The sequence below is a fragment of the Polistes dominula genome, unplaced genomic scaffold (assembly GCF_049000335.1).
Source record: "Polistes dominula isolate Pdom_NZ unplaced genomic scaffold, Pdom_raw_medaka contig_24, whole genome shotgun sequence".
NCBI lineage: Eukaryota > Metazoa > Arthropoda > Insecta > Hymenoptera > Vespidae > Polistes > Polistes dominula.
The window spans coordinates 792,457-816,924 of NW_028301150.1; the positions used below are offsets into that span (position 1 = coordinate 792,457).

Here is a 24,468-nt window from a genome sequence, read left to right on the forward strand (position 1 = left end):
AATTTGCCAATCGCGGTAGCGTGGCCGAGCGGTCTAAGGCGCTGGTTTAAGGCACCAGTCTCTTCGGAGGCGTGGGTTCGAATCCCACCGCTGCCAGTATTATTTTTTTTTTTTTGCATCCTCTAGAAAGGACGATGGAAAGAAGATGCGTACGCAGGAAAGATGACATTACTCGTGTGGCTAACATTTGAAGAGATTTACCCGATCCCTAGTGTATGCTCGCGGGTGCGATTCTTTTGAAGGTCCAATGGCTTGCGTCGGCACGCGGCGCCGTGGTTCACACCTAACAGGATCGCATACTCGAACAGAGCTAATCTCCCGCCATGCACTGGCGAACCACTCGTGCGACGTCTTGCGGCGACCACAAATACTAATACCGTCAAAATGGTAGCTTCACGTGTATCAACGATTTATTTTGGTGTGACATCTAGCGACAATCTCGAATATTAACGCCGTAAAAATGGCGATTCCGCTCGAACAGTCTATGCGACGTCTGGCGAAAATCTCGGATACTAAGCCCGTAAATATGGCGGCACCACTCGCGTCACACAGTTGTATATATATTACTCGAGTGAATCGTATCTATAGATTACTAACGTTTCAACACTTGTACTAGTCATTTATATATCATTCTATTGACTGAGTTAATTAAATATTATAACGTGATTTTTCTCTCATTGTTAATTATATTTTAATTCGACCAAATGGACTAGCAATATTTCAAGATTTTTCAAGGTAAAATATTCTTCTTTTTTGTTCTGTTTTTTTTGAAGGTTATGTGTATTAAAGAAAAGACATATATATTCTCTCTCTCTCTTATGCTCTTGCAGTTAGATGGGATCCTGTTGAGATTGTTGTTGTCGGGGGCTCGCCATTCCGGACAATTCATTCCATTTGGTAAAAACGATTTTCTTCTTGCTACCTAAGGAATGACAATAAAAGAGAAATCGTAATAAAGGTAGGTATAATAAAAGTAAAAAAAAAAAAAAGAAAAATATCTACACTGAAAGATGACTCTCCAACGTATCTTGCTATCCTGATACCAGTTTTATTCGAAAGATGCCACCACGGACCACGCCCTATGATTATCGATCCTGTTTTCATCTTTCGAGTTGAATTTTGGTAGTAGAATAAAACGCGTGCGTGGGTATTTTATCCACTTTCAATCCACGTTTAACTACATACGTTTGTTCTCTCTCCATGATAATTGTCATATTAAATTAAAATAATATTTTCGTATTTTTTGTTTTATATTAATAATATAAAATCAATAATTATTTTTCTACATGGTATTCGAAAGGAAATCAATTAAGGTTTTCAATGAATCATAAAGATTTAATAATAAATTACTTCAATTTAGTCATATTGAAATTATTGAATAATATGAAATGAATAATTTTCAAGTCATAGATAATTGTAAGGTTTCAAGATAACATTACTTATCTTTGATTTCCCAATAACTAGACTCCGTGGCGCAACGGTAGCGCGTCTGACTCCAGATCAGAAGGTTGCGTGTTCAAATCACGTCGGGGTCAAGTGAGATATTATTTTTTTGCCAATTTTAACAATAATTATATAGACACCATTATTATTATGATATTCCATGATATTCGAGTTTATTTTTTAATCCTATAAATTATATAAGATATTCAAACAATTCGGATAATTGTATTTAAAATGTTAATTGCAAATCAGTCGCAAAGAAATTAAAAAAAAAATAGCAATGCAAAAGATCATAAGTTGGCAATTATCTAATCTATTAATGTTGTTCTACTATTTAATTTAAATTCATTTGTTAAAAATAAAAATAATATAAATTTTTGAATTACAGTATTCACACGTATAGAGAGAAAAACATATAATATTTTAGTTAACCACAATAATGGTAATAAATACAATAAACGTATTGGAAGACATTTTTTCTCTTGTTTGATGTTAGTTAGTTCGTTGTACATTTCTTTCTTTCTTTCTTTCTGTGACACTTGTGTCAGCTTGTGCTCACATCCCGCATAAGAACCGTAAGAGATTAGGATATCATGGACCGAAGAAATTTCTTCTCTCTTGTACGGTTAAACAGTATTCGCGCGGGTTGTCTTATTTAGCCCCTCCTGGCACTAGGCTAGTACGACCTTCCAAGAGGTCCATCATCTTATGGGCTTCTGTTGCCATCTGTCCCTATGGATAATTTCTAACATTTATTTCAAGAGAAACATTTTATTCGATGATATACGAAAAAAATATTTATTTCGAACATTATTAATTGTGAAAATATTTATCAAAGTATGAAAAAATAAATAAAATAAAAGTAAAGGAAAATTTATTTACAGAAAAAAGAAAAAATGAAATAACAATGATACTATTGTATTTATAAATTGCATTGTTATTATTATATGTAATGAGAAAATCAAACGTTATTTTCCAATTGAACTTCGTACGTGAATCATCATATAGAAAATTATTCCAATGTTTCTCTCTCTCTCTCTCTCTCTCTCTTTCTCTTTCTCGTTTATCAATAAATTATCATATTCCGTCTTATCTGAGACTCGACTACGTCTTAACTTCGATTGCTCTTATGTTTTCCTACTTCTCTGTACCGACTGATTGAGTCTAAATGATTCTGATTGTTAATCATCGAACGTTCGTCGTCTATTCCTGATTATGTAACAGTCATCATCGGTGCCTTCGAGGCTATTCCATTGAACCAATGAACATCGTTGAGATGACCAATCGTACTTAAAGACGACAAAAAACAAATCAGACATGGCCTTCGTTCGAAAAGAATTTTCAACGCTCTCTCTCTTTCTTCCTCTCGTCATTTATTCATTCTCAACAAATAAATGTAATAAACAAAACAACAACAAAATGCACGTAAAAACTTTAAATGTGTACCGTATACCTGTATAAGGAACGATCATGATTTATTTTATTAAAAAAAAAAAAAAAAAGTTTGTCGCGTTTCTCGTGTGTTTCGCCTTAACAAACATGGCGGTCGATATTATCTGTCCTCTGATCATTTTCACAGTCCTTCGTAATCTACATTTAGCGGGTAGAATGGACATAATCAACAATTTAACCGACAACTCACGAGGAAAGCATAAAATCGAGTTAGTAAATTGTGTAAAGCTCAGGGACGAACACGGTTTATGCTTCGTATCGTTCATGCTAGCCGCGGATCGGAAAGACATAATTTTGAGGAAGAGCCGCGCGGGCCCTAAGCACCTCTGTGACGTATCGTCACTTTATTGGTCCACAATGATCTCTTTCCTCGGGCTTATTGGTTCATTGACTTCGAAACAGCGAGAAATTCGGCAGATTGGTGGCCCAGGTATACTCGTGAAGGATTATGCGAACGTCTTGGCCTGTGATCAGTGCTAAAAGACTTTCACTAAACTCTCTGGAAGGCTTAGTATTCTGTAAGACAGCCGATCAAGGGACAGTGACACTGTTTTCCCCAAAACTGAAGTTAATAAACTTCGTATATCTCTCTCTTTCTCTCTTATAAGTATACTCACACACATTTAGAGTTAAAACCGTACTCGAGTCACGTCAATGTTCTCGCATACAACTCATTCATGTACACTTCGAACGAAGCTCGATAAGACTCGTGTAAAAGAAAGATTATATATATATATATATTTTGCCAACATATCGAGCGTTATTACGCTTTCCCCTAAAATTAACAAACATTCCCGGTGGGGAGAAACCTTCACGTGTAATGCTTTCATATTCTCCAAGCTGAATGTCGCAACGTGTACATGTACGTAAACGATACGCATGTGTTTACTTATCTTTTGAAGTATGCGTATACACTCGACGTAGTGAAGACACGCGAACGCTTGCTTCTCCGTACGCAGTTGAATTGCAGGTCCCTGTATGCGTTCCTGTTGAAAAAATTCCTCACGGGCGAAAGTCAAGGCATGACGGAATATCTTCGTAATAAGAGAGAACGTGTCGAGGTCGAACTAACATTAGTATTATGTTAGCCTGGTATTAGGAGGGGCTCGATGAAACAACCCGCGCGAAACTTCGTTGAATGTAGGGAGAGGTAGAATCTCCTTTACTTTCATGCGTGCCGCGTATTTGGATGCTCGCATGCGGGATGTGAGCACGCCCATCGATCGCATATTACCAAGCACATGCGCCACCGTATGGTACAACGTTCTAACCCATCCTTTCTTTAAGTATTCTATGTGTATTAGATTTCACTATCTACATATGCATATATCTCTGAGTTAGATTAATACGTAAATAAATAGAAACTAGATAACGTATCATTATATAAAAATAAATTACCAGTAAAGCAAAACTTTGATCTATTTCTTTTCAAATAGTCATACTATAATTCTACTTTATTTACAAATTGTAAATTATATTTTTTTTTAAATATATTTGATCGATATATTTATTATACGTCGATGAATAATTCTCTCTTCGATTTAATTAATTATATAAATAGATTATTTTTTTAGGATTTTAAAATTGATAAGATAATATTACAAAGTTATTTAATGAAATATAATATGAGTAAAATTAAATTAATTTATTTTGTTATAGTAATAACATAAATATCTTACTTTAGACATGTTCCTCAACCAAGACTCCGTGGCGCAACGGTAGCGCGTCTGACTCCAGATCAGAAGGTTGCGTGTTCAAATCACGTCGGGGTCAAATGTATGGATTATTTTTTTTTTTTTTACTATTATTTCTTTATTTTATAATTTAACAATCAACTGAAAATTGAATGCACGTCATCGATGCATTTTCTTTTTCTTTTTTCTTTTTTGATATCACGATGTACACATATACATACATTACATAATACTGCCATTTAAATAATGCATAAAATATTATGAAACTTAAGTTAAGAACAATTGTTGCTAATATTTCGGACTTAAAAATATTAAGAATACAAACACCTATGAATTTTTTTTTCTTATAAAAAAATAATCAAAGTAATAATTATTACTGTATATAAATGAATTCATTTGATATGTATGTGTGTATATATGTATATATATTAATATTATTATTAACTTGCCAATATTTGCAAGTAGCAGTCGTGGCCGAGTGGTTAAGGCGTCTGACTAGAAATCAGATTCCCTCTGGGAGCGTAGGTTCGAGTCCTACCGACTGCGAAATTGTTGGTTTACTTTTTTTTTTTTTGAAAATTAATACTTTATCTATTTCGATTAAACACATTGAACAATTATAAATAAATTAAGCTATCTAATTATTGTGATTGAATTCTTTAAATATGTTTCTTATATTTTCTATTTACATTCTACATTTTTATTTGTATTTCTTTTAGAACATTTATATTATTCTTTTTCCTTATCAAAAAAAAAAAAAAAAAAAAAAAAAAAAATAATCTGTAAAATGAAACAATACCAAAAAAAAAAAAACAAATGTTTAAACTGATATAGATATCGGTTTTTATTTCCAATTTCTAGTCGATCCTTCAGATCTGTTATTTTTGTATCGAACCAAAGCCGTAACTGATATGAAATCGATACAATATGTCCAGTTCTGAAAAATTGAAATTGAAAGTGATATGAGAAAAATTGGAAAAATACGAGAGAAAATATTACAAGCGTGTTGTTTCTAGAATCTAATTAAACGAAATGTGTTTAGTAATAACACAAATCTACAAAAAAGAAAAAAAAAACGGCCGTAATTAGAGTAAACTTATTTAATGAAAAAAAAAAAAGAAAAAAAATAATGCATAATATTATCTTAAATAATATTATCTATAACTCGATCTATGAAAAATAAACGAAAATGTTTAAAAGACCCAAGATATATTGACTCCACGTGACGGTAATCTTTTGCTTATCTAAATTTCATAGAACACCTTCAAAATGACGATAACAGTTCATTGTTATTCCTAAACAATAAGGAAACTGATATAACAAGGAAATACCACGCATAATAATCTACTTCAATATGAAATAAATATACCAACTGATCAAAAAGATAAACGTAATCTCAAAATATATCCTATTGATGATTACAAAAATAATCCAAGTATTATTAAGTAAATATTATATATAAATAATGAATTTTATTGAGCATAGTATTTAATTATACTTATGCATCGTAATGGTATGTAAATCATTATTAACACATTAGACAAAAATAACAGTAAGTACAGTAAGTTCATTTTAAAACTGAAACTCATTGTTAGTTATCTAAAGTATATTCACTAACTAATAATATTCAAAGTGTAAAAAAAAAGTATAAATTGTAAAAACAAGAAAAATTGTTGGTTGTAATAACATTTTTTTGTTCATTTTTATATAAATTTCTGTTCTTTAAGGATTGCAGAGTAACTTTTGTCGAAAGATTTGAAATTATCTGATTAAATCCAATTGGTAAGTATTAATGTTATTCACATATACATACTCATACATTTAATCATTTTTCTACGTCATAAGAGTAATATCATTTATTATAAATATATATATATGAAAAAATAAATTGAATAGTTCAGAACTAGCGTCCATCGAAGGCGCCGTGGCTTAGTTGGTTAAAGCGCCTGTCTAGTAAACAGGAGATCGGGGGTTCGAATCCCCCCGGGGCCTTTCCCTTTCATTTTGGACTTGTAATTAACAATTTTTTTCGATAAAACAGACATTCGTGATAATATCATTTTTTTTTTCTTTCCTTTTGTCAATCCTCAAATTCTGATAAAAAAAAGTTATTTCATGTTGAGATTGAAGTGATATATCAATGATAAAGGCAAATTTGATTCTTAATCTTCGGTATTTGCGAAGATAGCAAGTAATCTATCAATAAAGATAAAAAATATCTGCGGATTCGTTCAATTATCGATACATTATCATCATTGTTGTTGTTGTTGTTGTTGTTATTGTTATTGTTGTTGTTATTATCATCATGTTCATTATTCGTTGTATCTGTTCTTAGATCAGTGCAAGTGCATTGTAAAAGATTTGTCATATCGGTTGTTGTGGTATCATTTTGTTCAGAAAAATCTATGATTTTAGATTCTTTCAGTGTTACATTTTCACTGTTGTATGATATTAAATTACTTGCTGAATTTTCACTAATATCTGTAAAGTTATATCGTTCTGCGATTAAACTATTTTCTACATTTGTATCAAGTTTGTTCGTTTGTAGGGTAAAATCAGAAAAAGGATTGTCTATATTTATAAAAGTTTGTTCATATGAATCATCATTATTCTTTGTATTATCGAGATTAGAAGTAGTAGCATTGATTTTGTCGACAACACTCGTGGTGTTCGGTGTGCTCGTTAAAATTTCACCTTTTTTCCCTAACGAATCACTTTTCAACGATTCCAATTTTCTATTGTCATTCTCAACAATAGAAATAGATGACTCAGTTGAAATATGGTTCTCAGTTATTATGTCCTGCATTTTCGATTGATGAACATTATCAATGTCCTTGGAACTGGAAATAAGAATAGCTTTCCCCTTTTCACTTGTCGATACTTGTTCCATTTGTTCTTGAGTAACAATTTTACTTTCACTAGGTTTCAACGTACTAACGTCAGTTTCAATATGAATTTTCTCTATCGTAGACGTTTTATTCTTCTTCTTCTTATCTGAGTTATAATTGGCGTATAAATTTTCGAGAATTTCCATTTTTCGTGATGGAAGAGTCTTTGATGCGATGACACGTTCCATATGTTGGATGTATGCTTCCTCTGGCAGTATGTTGGTCTGTTCTACAAGTTTTAATTGTTTTTTTTGTTTTGTTTTTAATTTGTATTCTGTATAAAATTTGTATTTGATATATTTACAATTAGACTAAGGCTTACGTGAATAGATTGAATAGTTTTGAACAATGAAAAATACAAAATTGTTTCTATGTTAATCTCAATACTTTTCAATCAATCCACGTAGAAATATTTTAATTTTATTTTATAAAAGTATAATGTATTTATATATATATATTGTGTTTCATACCCGAAACATTTTCCATGTCATCTCCAACAGGGATATTTTCCATCGAAACGTCTCCATCCTTATGTGTTGCATTCGAACTGTCAATTTTATCGCTCTCATGTATCTCCGTTATTTTTCCGATCGTTTTCTTAGATTCCTTCGTATATTTTTTCAGCATCAGTTTCGTCCGTAAACGTTGACGAAACATTTTTACCATTTTCTCGTTTTCCTGAATCGTCCTCTATATTTGTAAAGCCCTTCGATTTTTGCATAAACTGACGTTTACTTCGTTGGACATTAGCACGAGCTTCCATATCTCGATAATTTCGTATATAATTTGTCAAATCAATGTAACCTTTTTTTTTACTCACTATAGGATGCGTGTAAATTACATAGTCAATTTGTTCTTCATTGCTAGAAATGAAAATATTATCGTTCTTATTGTATTCAGATTTAGAAATATCTTCTTCTTTTTCTTCTTGTTTCTCGGCAGCTTGTTTTTCACTCTCTGCCATCTTGTTATTATTTATTTTTTTTTTTTTTTTTATAAATAAAAAGCGATATTCACATGACTTCATATGAAATATAGATAGTTTCGTAATTCCTGTTTATAGATGCCTTACTATCTACTGACGATTATAAATAATCTACAGGGTTGTAAGTGTAAATTGCATACACATAAAAAATAATTATCTTATATACTCTATGTACATACTATAAATTAAAAAATGAAATTGTGAATAAAAAAAATTATTCGACGAGGATGGGATTCGAACCCACGCGTGCAGAGCACATTGGATTAGCAGTCCAACGCCTTAACCACTCGGCCACCTCGTCACACGAAAGGAAGGTCTCTAAATATTTATAATAACTAAAATGTTTTAATAATTGTTTTAATCGCTTAATAAATATATTACGTAAAGAATTATAAATAATATAAATTTTTAACAGAGTATAGATATGATTTTATGTTACATCAAAATATTACTCTGTAGTCAAAGTAAATAGTATTCACTGTATATATTAATATGATTGATTGAAATTGAAAAGAAAAATTATATTGCAACATATGGCATAATTCATATGATGATTTAATGACGTTGTAATTTAACAAACATCCGCACACATTTATATGAACGTATTTTTAGGTGTTAAGTATTTACTTATGTTGTCATTATTATGATGGTTGTGTAAGCGATATCAAAATACGTCAGAACAAATTTATTTATTTTCACAAATTTGAAAATATAAACGATATTTAATCATACGTAATTCAGTTAATGAATATATCTTATTATTTTCATTACAGTCTACTCTTCAAGTACTTAAGATAGTAACCAATGGTTGCAGTCGTGTTGAGTAATCGTTTCCCGTTTTTGTAGTTACATGTATTCAAGTATAATCATAACATCGTAAGAACGTCAAGAGGAACTTTCAAGAGATTTAACAATGGAAAAAGAGTCCGAAAAAATTGTGCAATATAAACCTGTTTATGATAAAAGGATTGCTGCAAATATTCGAAATGAATTTTCAAGACTTCAAGGTAAATAAATATTGTATATGGGATCATTGGAATATGTCATCATATTTAAGAAAACAAAAAACAAAAATTGGACTGATTACAAGTGCATGTATAATCTTATAGCATTATTATTTTGTATTTGATTTTTATTTTTATTCCAGAACAGTGTTATTTGGATCATGCTGGTACTACACTTTATTCTGATTTACAAATAAAAAGTGTAAGTGATGATTTATGTAACTCTCTCTATGGCAATCCACATTCCGTTGGTATTGCTGGTGGTAATACTCATGATAATATTGAACAAATAAGACATAGGTATATTAATTTATATTTTAAATATATTATTTTTGTAATAAATTTAACTACTCAGTAGTTTAATCATTTATATATTCTAATTTTTTAGGATATTGAATCATTTTCATACGTCATCGGAGGAATACAGTATTATATTTACATCTGGTGCAACACAATCATTAAAAGTGATCGCTGAAACATTTCAATTCAGTAATAATAAAAATAATGAAGTTCAATCAACAGGAGATTTTGTTTATACTCAAGATAATCATACTTCAGTACTTGGAATGCGAGAAGTTATTTCTCAAAAAGGAATTAAAGTAACTTGTCTTAATCATAAACATGCATTTGAAGTATTAGAACAACCAGTGAATTCTTCTTCCAACGACAATGCAACAAATGACAATAATTCGCTTTTTGTTTATCCTGCCCAGTGCAATTTTTCTGGTGCAAAATATCCACTCAAGTGGATTCAAAATGTACATAATAATGTGCTTTCTAGTGTAACTGGTCAATTAAATACAAAATGGTACGTTCTCCTAGATGCAGCAGGATTTGTACCAACGAATGATTTAAATTTATCTATATTTAAACCAGATTTTGTATGTATATCTTTTTACAAGATGTTTGGATATCCAACCGGTATTGGTGCTTTACTAGTGAAAAATTCTAGTGCGCACGTTCTTGAAAAAATCTATTATGGAGGAGGCACTGTTGAAGTTACTCTTAGTTCTGAATTATTTCATGTAAAACGTTTAAACTTATATCAAAGGTAAATTATAGATAACATTATTTTTTTATAATATTACAATAATTAATTTACAATACTTAAATAGGTTTGAAGATGGAACTATACCATTTTTATCTATAATATCATTGCAATATGGATTAGATATACTTTCAAAAATTACTATGAAACAAATATCAAGTCATGTATTCACACTTGCAAGATATTTACATCATAATCTATTAAATTTGCGTCATGATAATGGTACGCCTGTTGTCAAAATTTATTCAGATAATAACTACGAAGATCCCAATTTACAAGGAGGTATTGTTACATTTAATGTACTTAGATCAAATGGTGAATACGTTGGATATATGGAAGTTGCACATATGGCTGCTCTTTTTAAAATACATCTTCGAATTGGTTGTTTCTGTAATCCTGGTGCATGTCAAAGACATCTGTCCCTTAAAAATGAAGACATTTTAAAAAATTATGACGCAGGCTATGTGTGTGGTGGTAGTACAGATTTAATAAATGGTAGACCAACTGGTGCTGTGCGAATTTCAATTGGATATATGTCTATGATCGAAGATATTGAGACTTTATTACAAATGATTACTAAATGTTTTGTTAGCAAATCAGAAAGAAACATATGTGTACCAGAATTTCGTAAATCGCATCATACTGAGGCTGAAAATAAGAAATATGTTATAAATGATAAAGATAATACAAAAGAGTTTGAGAATAATGCATGGTACTCACCATTTTTATACGGTGCAAAATATTTTCTAAACAATAACAATTCAAAAAGTAATATTATTATCAAAAAATTATTTATTTATCCCATAAAGTCATGTGGCGCATTTGAAGTAACTACTTCTTGGACTTTGAATGAAAAAGGTTTAGAATATGACAGAGAGTGGATGATAATGACATCAAATGGAGTTTGTTTGACACAAAAACAGCAAACTAATCTTTGTTTAATTAAACCATTTATATGTAAAGAAACGAAAGTCATAAAATTAACATACCCAGGTAAAAATAATATTTGTTAATAATTATAATTATTTATCGTTTCAACTTTATAATGAATCTCTTAGGAATGCCATCAATAGAAGTACCTTTGGAGTATTCTGACAATTATATAAATGGTGCAATATGTCAAAGTAGAGTTTGCGGACAAAAAGTTAAAGGTATTGATTGTGGAGGAGATGTGTCCGAGTGGTTGAGTTTGGTTATTGGTCGTCCAAATTTAAAACTTGTTAAACAAGCTGATCACGAAATCCAAGACAATCCAAAACAAAGTACGTTAAAGTAATATTTCATTTTTATATATATTTCTAATTATGTATTTTCTTTTCAAGAATTGAACAATCCAAAATTATCTTTTACGAGCCAAGCTCAATATCTTTTATTGAATGAAGAAAGCATATTATGGCTATGCAATAAAATTGCTAATACACAAGATTTTAATAAAAATACAGTAGTCCATAGATTTAGAGGAAACATCATTTTAAGCGGTTGTAAAGCTTTCGAAGAACTTCAATGGAAAGTAATACGAATAGGCAATATCAAATTCCAGGTTGTTAATTAATACAAATTAATAATATTACTCTAAATAGAACAGAGAATTAATTTTGTAAATGTTATGCGTGATAGGTAAATGGACCTTGCAATCGATGTCAAATGATATGCATTGATCAAACAACAGGCGTTAAAACAGTAGAACCATTACGTACATTAGCAGAGGAATTTCATGGAAAATTAAGATTTGGCATATATCTTACTAGACCGACAATAAAAGAAGAAATATTAAATGTTGGAGATGTTGTATATTTTGATTGATCATTTTATATGGTAAAAGTATATATATTTTATAATATATACATATAAAAAAATGACTATACTACAGTAAGTAGTAATTAAATATTCATATAAATAATATATTTTACTCTACCTGACATATTTAAACAAAGATCATGATATTACACATTCTATAGGTTGTTGTTTGGTAACTTTTTTTACAGGTCCACCGTTGGATGCATCTTTGATTGTTTCACATACCGCTTCATAGTCAGGAAATGCTAATGTCTGAAGTCTTGAATAAACTAATTGATCATTTATCTTGATTTCAAAAGATTCTGCAAAAAAAAATAATATTTTCATATTATGTTTATCTATTTATAATATATGAAATTTTATATGAAAGTTATCTTACCTTCTTTTCCTTCAGTTCCAGACACTTTGGCTGTAGGTACATTCTTCTCTATTGCATTTAGCATATCTAAAAATTGTTGTTTACAGCTACTGTTTTCACTGTGAAAATATTACAAACTTTAGTACAAATTATTCTTATGATTGATATTTTAAAATCACATTTAAATAATATTACACTTAAATATTTGATAAAGAGGTTAGAAATGTATTTTCTTCTTTCTACAATAACATTGATTATAATTAATATAATAGAACTTTGTAAAAAAGAAATTATTTATATTTACCAGTATTCGACGTCAACTTTAACATCGTGCATATTAGGTTAGATAGATAAAATTTTGTAATCGATTTTAATTAGAGATAAAGTAAACCTATCGCATCTGTGTGATACATTACTGCCAATAGTAATATATCGATATATATCGATTTAATGTTAAATAGAAAATTGCAAGTTACATGAATATGTAGGTTAATGCATATTATTGATAGTTTGCAGTTGTAACTCGGACAATGTCCTCATTTCGTTTTTATTTATATACCACCTATGGTAAGATCGATCATTAATATTATTAACATCAATGTACGAACTATTAATGGAAAAAAGTTATAATTTTATAAAACTTAACCTCATTCGTTATATTTCTAATTAAAATATGATTGTGAAATTTTGATTGAAAATAATGTATAAAAAGTAGAATTATTTTTAAAAGTCGTTTGAAATTACTTCGTTGACTTTGGTAGCACTGAGTCAATCGGCGCCATTTTTTCGCGTGTGCATATGTCGTCGTCGTCGTCGTGTCGTCTATTCTTGATATGACAGTGAATAATTACAGTTTGTTATAATGTGTAAAATGGTTTTATTCTGAAGTATTTTACAAATTTATGGATAAAAAATGTAAGTTCTTTTTATTTTTAACATAAATAATATTCTAATTGAAGTAACATTCCGAATTTGTTACGCGCGAATCTTTTTGAAAACCGCGTACGTGGGCAACAGGTGGCAAAGTCTAATTTCACACATGTTCTCGTATTTGTGTATATGTGTGAGTCAGTTCTAAATTTGAAAGATTTATTTAACATTTGATATATTTCCTGCAAAAGTGAGTAGAATCTTATTTGTACGAATGCACATAAACGATATTTTTTTGAGGTTATTTTACCTTTTGACACATTAATTGTTTGTAAAGAAGAAACACCTAATAAGACAAAAAACATATATATGCATATACAAAAATAGATTATGAATAAAGTTTGTTTTTTATGTTTAATTTAATAAATATACATATATTTATGTGTAGTAATGAGTCTGCCATAAATTTGTAAGATTAATTTCATGTCAAATATTTGTTGTGCAAAGTGACAAGAAGTATGTTGAGTGTATGCACACTCCATTGATACACTTTTTTTCATTATATAAATTTATATTATTCAGAAGAAGCATATAAGAAGAGAAGAAAATAAAAATGGATTACGATTACTTAATTAAATTTTTGGCCCTTGGAAATTCTGGAGTTGGGAAAACCAGTTTCTTGTATCAGTACACCGATGGCACTTTTCATTCGCGCTTTGTCTCCACTGTTGGGATTGATTTTAAAGAAAAGAGAGTAGTAAGTATGCATTTGATTTTATTTATTATTATAGAGTCTCTTTTATATAAGTTCTATTATTAATAATTATTTTATATTGATTATAGACATATCAGATGCCAGATGGGAGTACGCAGCGAATACATTTGCAGCTTTGGGATACAGCGGGTCAAGAGAGGTATATTTTGGTACATTAGTAACATTCACATTAGGTACAATAATTTTAATGATATTTTTAAATCTTTATTCTAATTTATATATTTAAAATATTGCATGATGGTAAATTCAATACTAAATGATAGCGGTCTAATTGATGCAACATCAATGTTCACTGCGCAGTATGATAATATTTCTTACCACTGTGCATGATGTTCTTGTAAGATTTATAACATAATTAGAAATGCAAATTAATACTATTAATTTAAATTAATATCATTAACATTCAGGTTTCGAAGTTTAACAACAGCATTTTACCGGGATTCCATGGGTTTCTTATTAATTTTTGATCTGACCAACGAGCTGTCCTTTCTCGAAGTTAGAAATTGGCTGGAACAGCTTAGGGTACTTGTCATTTAGTAGATTATTGCTAATTTATTTAAATATATGTTTAATATATTGCATAATATATTCGGACGATTCTTTGAGTATGCGATGAGTATGCGATGAGTATGCGTATGAGTATGCGTATGAGTATGCGAAGACTGTTGGAATTTAACTAACATTGTTTGTTTGGTCATATCAAGCATGGTGATGGATATAGATTAGAGCATGTAGTGTAGATATGCTTAAAATAACATTTTTAATTGGTACAATTAGGTTTACATATGAGTTGAGGAAAAAACTCAAATTGTCGTTCGATTTCATTTACAAGATATATGAGAGTCTCTTTATGACTTTATTAAGTGTTCGTGAATATCATAGGGTTATAATAATAATTTTGTTTCTTTTATATAATGATTCATTATTTTTTCATATATACATACAGATGCATGCATATTGTGAAAATCCAGATATAATTCTGTGCGGTAATAAATGTGATCTTGAGGATAAGCGAGTTATTAGCGAGCATAAAGCACGTGATCTAGCGGATAAACATGGGTGAGTTTACAAGTTCTTTTAATAACTGTAAGCTTTATGAAATTATATTATTGAAGATCTTATTATTTTATTTATGATAGATTAAATTTTGTCCACGTATAAACATCTAAAGAAGAAATAAGTGTGCGTAAATCTTATAGTTGCTTTTTTAGGAAAGTATAATTGAACCGTTGATATTTTCAGCTTGGTATATTTGGAAACTAGTGCTGCTACTGGACAAAATGTTGAACGCGCAGTAGATGTTCTGTTAGATCATGTTATGCGCAGAATGGAAGTTACCGTAGATAAATCATTGTTGCCGCATCAAAAAATTTTGAAATGTCATGAACGTGAGACACCGCCTCCTAATAGCTCTTGTTATTGCTGACAATGTGATTTTGCATAGGCAATCAATTAGATTATTGATTGTTATTGCAATCGGAGGTCTCAGGGGAAAGAATATTTCCTTTATTCTCATAGGCTAACAGACCGAACACTTAACTTCATTACAAGGCTTTTGATTCTGGGTAAAAAGGTTGTGACTAAAGGCATTTAATTAGAATATTTTCTGAAATTTATCAGAAATATCTCCAATTGTGAATATCAATATTCTAAGCTATTGCTTCCTATAATGTACAATCCTATTGTCTTCCATGTCTCTTCCTTATCAGAAGATTTTATCATCCTTGCCTTTGTCATCCATTTTAATACGTATCATATATTCTTTATTTGATTTTAAACGAATCTCTTCCATATACTTTCTATTCCTGCTTCCTTAATATATATATATATTTTTTTTAAATTTTTATTCAATGTATATTTTCTATTTCTGCTTCCTTGATATCAATTTTCCTGAAATTAAAAAAAAAAAAAAAGAAAGAAAATAATGATTTAACTTATACTTCTATCATATTAATATGCATAAAGTGTTCAAAAAGTCAATCTTTAATAATGTGTTAAAAGTGGTGATATAATTATATACAAAAAATTTTCAAATTTATGAACCTTAATATATATATACATACATATATATATATTTATATATATATTAATTGTAAATGTATTTTTGATGCTGTTATTGTATGATATTTGTTCAGAATCATTAAGTGTAATCGTAAGTATTTAATATGTTAAATGCAATTAAAAATATCATACAATATGCATTAACATATACCATATACTATTAATCTTGTGATATTTATACCAATTTAATATTTTATTCGAATTAATATATATAAAGATATCGCATTTGGAAATTATAAGAATTTATGTTACTATAATGTAATGGAAGCAAGATTATATACTTATACTATATATATATACATATTGTGTACATTGTATTTATTGGTCAACAATTTAATTATTATTTATAATTCGATTAATTTGATGAAATATGTTTGAAAAGTTTTACAAATACATGTACATTAATTCGTCCCTTTATTCGTTCGAACACAACGAAATCAAATACGAAGCGTAGTATTTTAGATGAGGAATGAAGGGTGCGTGGAAAATATCACAGACGTTGGGAAACGAAACGAAGTTTCGTTAATTGCCACGGGATGAAGACTATATATATATATATATATCGGACATTTTCGTCAGAAACTTCAGGGACTTTTGTCGGAACAACGTCTTAATTATTAACCAGTTATTTATATTACTTGCTTTGCCTTCGTAATTGAAATATTTCATTTTATTCATTTGCAATGATAAATTTCTTTGATTAATTTTAAATGAATTTTATTTTATTTTTTTTTTTCATTTAATGTATCATTCAATTGTTAGCTTTGTATTATTAGCAATTATTCAAATTGCTTTTTCATTGAAACGTATTTCTATTTTCTTCCTCTGCTTGCGTTGTCATGAGCAAAAAAGGGATAGGATTTATAAATGCGATGCCATTAAATTTAGTTAAGCTGTAGAAAAACAATACGCATTTGTGATAATACCAGGAACGCGAAGTAAGAAATTTCTTTTTATTTTTGATAACTCATTTATATCATGTTCGATCGTGGACGAAAATAGCTGAGTCAATTTAGCATGGTAAATAGAAATCATATCTATGATTTATTTACTTTTGACATTTCCATACATTCATATCTTTTTTTTTTTTTTTTTTTATCGACGATTGAAACCTTTTGAATAGAACACGTTTTATCAAAGCTGTGTGTGTCTTATGAGACTATTATATAATATATTATAGAGTTTAATCAAACTATAATCTTTCTCGTTCACATTCCTATGATTTATTTATTACAATAATTTAGACTCTATTAGTTGTATATTATTACCATTTTTATTCATTCATTCTATCATATATTACATTTAACAGGATAGATTAAATATTTTGGAAACAATGGATGGGAAGACTCGACTAGATCAGGTGAGATTGAACGTTCGTCAGGTGACCGAAGCAATTTAGTACAGTTCGAGTGGAAGCCTCGAACGATCGACGAGGGAATACGAGCAATTTGCGCTTTAAAGTCCTGCAAGCACGACGTCTGTGTTCAGCCATCCATAGAGCTTGGCTGTCAGTAACACGTCGACACGCTCGAAGTCCACTTGGAGGCTTTCAATTTCAATTTGTGTCTCTCGTCTTGTCGGGGAAGCCGCTAATTATTATTGCAGTTCCTGCTAGTTAATTTGGTCCAAATAGACAAAGGTAGGAATCGTTTGAAGTCGAAGGATCTTTAGTAGAGTGTGAAAGGAAAACGACGTTTATCCGTTCATGCGTGTTTCCAAAATTCACCTATTTTTCCTATTCATTTGATTTTTTTTTATCCTTTTCGATTGTTACCCGATTCTAGTTCGACGACAAGTTTCCACAAAGTCGGCGAGCATAGCATTGACTGAAAACTTATGAATAGAAACTTTTCACTCGATGCCATTCGTTGCTGCAGATTCAAAGAGAGAAAGAGAGAACCGAGAAAAGTGACGACGATACTTTATGGATTCGATAACAGGCTGTATAAACGAGCTGAAAAGAAATAAGGCTTTCAAGAAACCTTAATGAACAGAATACGTTTATTTTTTATTCTTTTTTTTTTTTTCTTATCATCTGGGAAATTACGTTGAACAGGTGTTTTGCTAAGAAGGGCTTCGTGTTTCTTGGCGTTTTAGTATATTTTTCAGACTTTATATCTACATATATATATATATATATATATATATATATATAAACACATATACGTAACATTCGTGAACAACGTATACGCATTTTATATTTTCTAGTTTATTTCATGAAAAGAACGAATGAAATAAAGAAAGGAAACACAGCAGCATAGAAGAGGAGGAGAAAAAAAAACTTGACTACAAACACGCAGAGTTGGTATGCTTTTTCTCATCGTCCAGCTAGCGCATACATCCTGAGTTAACATCGTTCTTCTTTTTTGTATTATTTTTATTCGGACATTCGTTATCTCTTTTTGTTAGTCAGTCGGACATGAGAGAAGTTTTATCGAATAGCTTGATAGCCGAAGAAAGAAGAATTTATGGATAGATTGAAGTGATACAGTCAAGTGGAAAATCAAATGAAATTATGTCGTGGCTTAGTTGAGGATTCTTTCCTTTCTAGGTCGCATGTGTTATCGAACGATTTATAATTTCCATTCTTGTAGACATTCGTTATTTCTCTTTCTTTTTCTTTTTTTCTTTTCCTTTGAAGCCTTGAGTCGAGTTAGAGAATCAAACTCCTTTGAAATCATCGACATAGTTACATACCCTACGATCGTTGAACGAGTTTGTCGCATCGTTTATTCAAAAATTCTTGTTTCCGTAATCAAACAGGCGTCAGGAAGATATGGAATAACAGAAAGTGTGTGTGTGTGTGTGTGTGCGCGTTTTATTTCTTTTGTCTCATTCACTTTTTCACTCGGCTCGAAAGAATGAAACTCTCGTTGAACTATATCTGAATCCTGTGTTTACAGGATTTGTATCTATCCGATGCTCGAAACTCTTGTCTCTTTTCTTCCATTTTCTCATCCCTAAGGGACGACGGTGCGAATGTACTCGATTGTTTCATTTGAGATTGTGAAACACGAGAAACTGGCTTAGGGGAAGCTTTACACTGTTGGAGAATGGAACGCTACGAGAGAGGAGGTGGCTACTATACGACGTTTGGACACGAGAACGATCCTTGCAAAGACCTTCTCTCTCTTTTCCTTTCTTCTTCTTCTTCTTCTTCTTATTCTGGTTCATTCGTTTTATTTCTGTTCCATCTTCTATTATTTTCTCTATTCCTTTCTCATAGCTATATAGAAGAAGGTTGGTGGTACGTACGATAGGAAGGAAGGAGTGGCATTCGAGTTTTCGCGTTTTTACGTCCTTCAATGGAATTGATTCTTTCAAGACGAGAAGAACAATTTTTCTTTAATTCCGTCACGCGGAAAATCGTACCACCTTGGACGTTATTCGGACTCCACCTTCGAGATCGTATTTTCATTGAGAAAAATAAAAATGTTTTTCGTGAAAAATCTACTATTACCAGCTTTAATCGATTTTCTCCCTCTTTGGAACGTGCGAAAGAATTATGATTAATTTTCTTGTAAAAAGAACAAAATTATACGAAATATAAAACAAGTATAAGAAGTAGATATATATATATATATAATATAACGAATTACCTTATATCGCTATCTGTTAGAATCTTATCGAACTAACAGAGATAATCATAACTCTTTGTTAATAAACAAATAATCTATTCTATCTTTCAAGTTGAATGAAACTGCACACAGTGTTGAAAATTTGATTAAAATCGGTTCAGTAGTTTAGGAGTCCATTGCGGACAAACAATGTGACACGTAATTTATATATATTTAGATATATAAGATTAAAATTGTCCGGGTCAATGGTAGCCTAGATGACGACTCTTTAGAATAGGAAATTATTTCTGTTTCGTTGAAGCCAATTAAAGATTCTTCTTTCCTTTCGGGATTATATACACCAATACTATCACAGACCATTACTCGGTCTGTATCGTTATTGCGAAAAAGGAAGGGCGGGCGGGCGGGCGGGGGGGGTGGTACTGGTTGATCGATCGTGGCCCTTTTCCAATTAACGTCACGTCTTTGACCCCGGATCGTTATCCTTATCTTAGCTGTTCCTTGAATCCGGTCAGCCGATAAAGAAAGTCTCGCGTAAGATATCTTTCTTTGAAACTTTATGTTTTTTTTTTTATTCTTCTTCTTCTTCTCGAAACTCGGTCGATTTTCTCTATTTCTTTCTCTTTTATTTCTCAGTTGAATCCCTTTTGGCAAATGCTTACCATCGCGGCCGTTTTCCAAGGGAAAGAAAATACACTGGGTTACACACTGATACATCAAGGAACGTACTACATATACAAGAGGTTTCTTTAGCTTTTGTTTTAAGATTGCTCGGGGAATCGTAAACGGTGAAACTCGATGCTACTTTCGAATGCGTCCTGTTCGTCGTTCGCGTTCGTCGATACTCTTTTGGAAAATCTACCATTGAATACTTCGAAGCAAGAGTTAAAGGAAGAAAGTTCATGCTCGCGTACTGCTATTACCGAGAGAAAGTTCTACCATCTTGCTTTAGGCTACGAACAATTACTTCGAACGTGGATCGTTCGAATGAACGAGGAAAGTTTGGAAAAATTTGCTCCCTTTTTTTTTTCTTTTTTCGATTAATCCATAATACCATTCTTGAATCTTCATGATCGATCAGAAAGAATGTACGAAATCGAATGACTTTTTATCTTTGTTTTCTTTTTTTTTTTTTTTATGTGATAATAATTTATCATATTTTTTTCAAACGTGTTTTCGACATAATCCTTTTCTTTCGTAGTACAACAAGTTACTAATTTACTTTGTATGTATATTAAGTGGAACATTTTGTCGGATAATTAAAAGCTAAACTTTGTTTCTGCAGTTTGCATTTCTAATTAACTTTCGATTACCAACCCGAGACTGTACGTAGGAAATTTCGCGTAAATCGAAAAGAGAATTGAGAGGTTTTAATTTATCAAGAATTATCTTCAATAGGGGGTCAATTGTAAAAATATATATATATATGTGTGTGTGTGTGAAAGAACTTTATGAAAATTTTAAGTAGATGACGAAAAGATAGTGCAATTTCATTTGAACATTTTGAAACGAAGTAGATTATAATGTGAAAATAAAATGCTCCGGTTGGTCTAAGGTAGGGAAGTAGAGAATTGTCGGGAATTAACTGTCGTGTTGGAGATGAGGAAAAGAGGGAATGATATTCAATGTGGAAAGATGCCTAGCTGAATATGGAAATTACGAAGAGTATAAGGGATGGTTTCTGCCATATGCTAATTCGATTTGGATTCTATTTCGATTGATCGTCACGCCTTGCAAATATAATAGTTCCCACGACGTTCATGTATTATACTATTATTATTATTATTATTTTATTATATATTATTTTTCATTAATTTTTTTTTTTTTTTCAAGTGAGAACTTCTTTAGAATCAGGGTCATTTGAAAATCGTGAAACGGAAGAACGTGAAATCGATGAAACAAAAATAATTAATTAATTAATCAAATTCTATATATATATATATATATATATATATATATATATATATATATATATATATATATATATATAAATTCAGTGTAACAATATGTTCGTCCATTAATAATTTCAAAACTACTCAAATTATTTTAATGAAATTTATTTTATTTCACGCGATTTTTTCCAACTTAGCACATAGCACAATTTTTCTTTTTTTTTTTTTAATTAATTTTTTATTACTAATTTAAAGATTTTTATTTAGAAGTTATCTAGGTTCTGTAAAGTTCTTTCAATAGATGGTATTACTGTATTACAATTCAATTATTTTGAAGCATGGTTTTCTTTGAAGGTTTCACATCTACCGTGTGTGATCAGCACACATCTGTTTTTTTGTTCTCTCTTCACTAAAGAAAATAGTTTTATCATCGATTATAATTTTTGATGGAAACAGTCAAGGAACATTTTCATTGTCAAGCGAAAAGTTAAAAACACCCAAGAGCAACGTTGCTGAAAATCGGACAGATTCGTGTGATTTATGCATCGTTCGATCGTATTTATGAGAATTCGACGAAGTGATTTCTCCAGGGAACTATGGTATACCATTGACTCTCTCTCTCTCTCTCTCTCTCTCTCTCTCTCTCCTATCACCGGTCGAACTATTCGACGATCTTGTCTACGAAATGTTTTTGCGCGTTATAAAACGTTCGCGTTTCGTCGAGTTTGAGATTTGACGCGATCGTTTTCTTCGATATCGTCACAACTTTATCATATATTTTTATAACTTTACTTATCGAAGAAATGTCGATAGAATTGATTTCATAGAATATTTCTGTTTTATTTTAACTTCATATTGTTTTTATCCAAATGATTAAAATATTGACTTTTTCATGAATTATGATAATATGTGCTTATATAATTACAATTAGATATATACGTACTTGTATTTACATGAATATCTAGTAACGATGTATATATATATATATATATATATGTATTTTTGAGGAGTGGTGCGTGACGAGAAACCCACGAGTACAAACATGTGCATGCAAAAGCATGAATCTAATTTACGAGAGAGAAGAGCACGTCCGCTTGTCGGACTGTCCGTTCCTACGTAAAGCCTTTTGCGATCACACAGGAATTTCTAAGTGCGTTTTCTCTTCTCGCTAAATTATCGTCGTGTTCGTAGCAAAACGGAGCTACCTTGCTATAAACATTAAATATTAATTTGTTACAACGTCCTATTATATATAGCAAAATTGGTCATTTTGAAAATGATCGTGATTAGAAATTTTGTTTGATGGATAATAAACTCGAAGAATTCATTTATGTTATACCTTTAAATATTATATGCAAATATACGTATATTATAATGATTGTATAATTTATTACAACAACAATACAAATTTATGATAATTTTATGCGAATAGAATAAAAAAATATTTATTTGGATGATATTATTTTTCAACTTGTGATAGAATACAAATCTTATTACATATGAAAAATATATTGAACGTTCTCGAATGTAAAGTTTTCGGGTACAGTTTGAGATCTTTTTGGTTTTGGAGGGCTGGGGGAAGAAGAGGGAGACCGATACGTAACTCCGCTCGCTTGCTCGCGCATTTGAAATCTCGAAAATTTGCGGGAATAGGTAAGTCGTAAAGATAGATCGAAGGAGCGTGAGGGAAATCGTAAGCGTTCTAAAATACTCCGAGGACAGTTCGTGCAGATATCAAGTTCGCGTCTGAACCATCACACAGTAAGAGAGTTCTTATGACCCGAAGGAACTTCGAGTTCCTGAACTCGAAGCGTTAAACATCGATTATACGGATTGCTATCTCTTCTTCTCCTCTCTCTCTCTCTCTCTTATACTCTTATAGTATGTACATATGTGGGTACTTACCTACGTCCACTGCACCAGATTGTACCTACGAGAACGAACAAATTACAAGTCCCCTTTACATCTCAAAGTTATGTTAAGTTTGGTGGTTGATAATAAGCGAACGAATTTTGATGATGATGATGATGATGATGATGATGATTAAACTATGCTTAATATTATAATGTAAATGTTTTTTTATAGAAAATATTTCAATTTGAGATTTTATTTCTTTTGTTTGTTTTCCTTCATTTCCCTTTGAATATTTTTCTCTTATCTCTTTTTTATCTTCTCCCATATGATATGATATGATATTCCCTATTAACATACTTCTTCCTACTCATATATATTTTTTCTACAATTATCGTGAAAGATTGTGGACAAATTATTTGATTCGTCGAGGGTTTACGTAAGCTTGGCTTCCAAAGATAGTGTCAACTTTTAACAATTTTCCCAAGTAGCAACGTGAACTCGGATTTATAATTGGAAAGGAAATATTTGCAATTACCGGGCATCTCTCGAGAATTCGTTCTCTTTTTCTTCTTTATTTTTCTCTTTTTGTTTTATAAAGAGAACGAGAGAGAGAGAGAGAGAGGGAGAAATAAAAAGAAGGGAAAAAAAGAAGGTACATCTCTGGATCCTGGACAAATCGATCATGTTTGTCTACGACCATGTGACAGTTCGCAGAGTATCCTTAAGTTAGAACTTTTATTATTTATATACTTCACGAGGTTACCCTTTC

At 30.7% G+C, this 24,468-nt stretch overlaps 4 protein-coding genes and 6 non-coding genes across 17 annotated transcripts; 7 read left to right on the top strand and 3 right to left on the bottom strand.

The window, feature by feature from the left end:
- The first annotated feature begins 14 nt into the window (after window positions 1-14).
- TRNAL-AAG (transfer RNA leucine (anticodon AAG)) lies at window positions 15-96 on the top strand. Its single transcript has one exon. It is a non-coding gene; the product is annotated as a tRNA-Leu (tRNA).
- Window positions 97-854: 758 nt separating this feature from the next.
- Window positions 855-12,680, top strand: mal (molybdenum cofactor sulfurase). 4 transcript variants are annotated; one of them, XM_089177835.1, is made up of 8 exons: window positions 855-958; window positions 9,309-9,469; window positions 9,610-9,766; window positions 9,855-10,517; window positions 10,582-11,507; window positions 11,573-11,776; window positions 11,837-12,054; window positions 12,132-12,317. In XM_089177835.1, exons 2-8 carry the CDS (start codon window positions 9,376-9,378, stop codon window positions 12,315-12,317), a joined length of 2,448 nt encoding a protein of 815 aa, XP_089033961.1. In that variant the 5' UTR covers window positions 855-958; window positions 9,309-9,375. The 4 variants fall into 4 exon arrangements, 3 of the variants coding, with proteins under 3 accessions (XP_089033961.1, XP_015181768.2, XP_015181767.2); XM_015326282.2 differs by lacking the exon at window positions 855-958 and adding an exon at window positions 8,636-8,776; XM_015326281.2 differs by lacking the exon at window positions 855-958 and adding an exon at window positions 12,500-12,680 and having other exon boundaries at window positions 8,819-9,469; window positions 12,132-12,329.
- TRNAW-CCA (transfer RNA tryptophan (anticodon CCA)) lies at window positions 1,464-1,535 on the top strand. Its single transcript has one exon. It is a non-coding gene; the product is annotated as a tRNA-Trp (tRNA).
- Window positions 4,597-4,668, top strand: TRNAW-CCA (transfer RNA tryptophan (anticodon CCA)). Its single transcript has one exon. It is a non-coding gene; the product is annotated as a tRNA-Trp (tRNA).
- LOC107069197 (uncharacterized) lies at window positions 4,603-8,431 on the bottom strand. Of its 2 annotated transcripts, none has more exons than XM_089177836.1 (2): window positions 7,948-8,431; window positions 4,603-7,701 (listed from the first exon to the last, which is right to left on the bottom strand). In XM_089177836.1, the coding sequence occupies exons 1-2, from the start codon at window positions 8,044-8,046 to the stop codon at window positions 6,727-6,729; spliced, it is 1,074 nt and encodes a 357-aa protein (XP_089033962.1). In that variant the 5' UTR covers window positions 8,047-8,431; the 3' UTR covers window positions 4,603-6,726. The 2 variants fall into 2 exon arrangements, with proteins under 2 accessions (XP_089033962.1, XP_015181771.2); XM_015326285.2 differs by having other exon boundaries at window positions 4,603-7,706.
- TRNAS-AGA (transfer RNA serine (anticodon AGA)) lies at window positions 5,054-5,135 on the top strand. The gene has a single exon. It is a non-coding gene; the product is annotated as a tRNA-Ser (tRNA).
- Window positions 6,508-6,581, top strand: TRNAT-AGU (transfer RNA threonine (anticodon AGU)). Its single transcript has one exon. It is a non-coding gene; the product is annotated as a tRNA-Thr (tRNA).
- TRNAS-GCU (transfer RNA serine (anticodon GCU)) lies at window positions 8,682-8,763 on the bottom strand. Its single transcript has one exon. It is a non-coding gene; the product is annotated as a tRNA-Ser (tRNA).
- Window positions 12,285-13,113, bottom strand: LOC107069199 (migration and invasion enhancer 1). The gene is made up of 3 exons (XM_015326289.2): window positions 12,974-13,113; window positions 12,691-12,788; window positions 12,285-12,613 (listed from the first exon to the last, which is right to left on the bottom strand). The coding sequence occupies exons 1-3, from the start codon at window positions 13,003-13,005 to the stop codon at window positions 12,450-12,452; spliced, it is 294 nt and encodes a 97-aa protein (XP_015181775.1). The 5' UTR covers window positions 13,006-13,113; the 3' UTR covers window positions 12,285-12,449.
- A 16-nt stretch (window positions 13,114-13,129) lies between these two features.
- Window positions 13,130-16,046, top strand: Rab27 (RAS oncogene family member Rab27). Of its 4 annotated transcripts, XM_015326287.2 has the most exons (7): window positions 13,449-13,584; window positions 13,687-13,789; window positions 14,122-14,296; window positions 14,383-14,453; window positions 14,722-14,836; window positions 15,261-15,373; window positions 15,557-16,046. In XM_015326287.2, exons 3-7 carry the CDS (start codon window positions 14,153-14,155, stop codon window positions 15,738-15,740), a joined length of 627 nt encoding a protein of 208 aa, XP_015181773.2. In that variant the 5' UTR covers window positions 13,449-13,584; window positions 13,687-13,789; window positions 14,122-14,152; the 3' UTR covers window positions 15,741-16,046. The 4 variants fall into 4 exon arrangements, with proteins under 4 accessions (XP_089033965.1, XP_015181772.2, XP_015181773.2 ...); XM_089177839.1 differs by lacking the exons at window positions 13,449-13,584; window positions 13,687-13,789 and adding an exon at window positions 13,130-13,236; XM_015326286.2 differs by lacking the exon at window positions 13,687-13,789 and having other exon boundaries at window positions 13,447-13,584.
- Window positions 16,047-24,468: the final 8,422 nt, after the last annotated feature.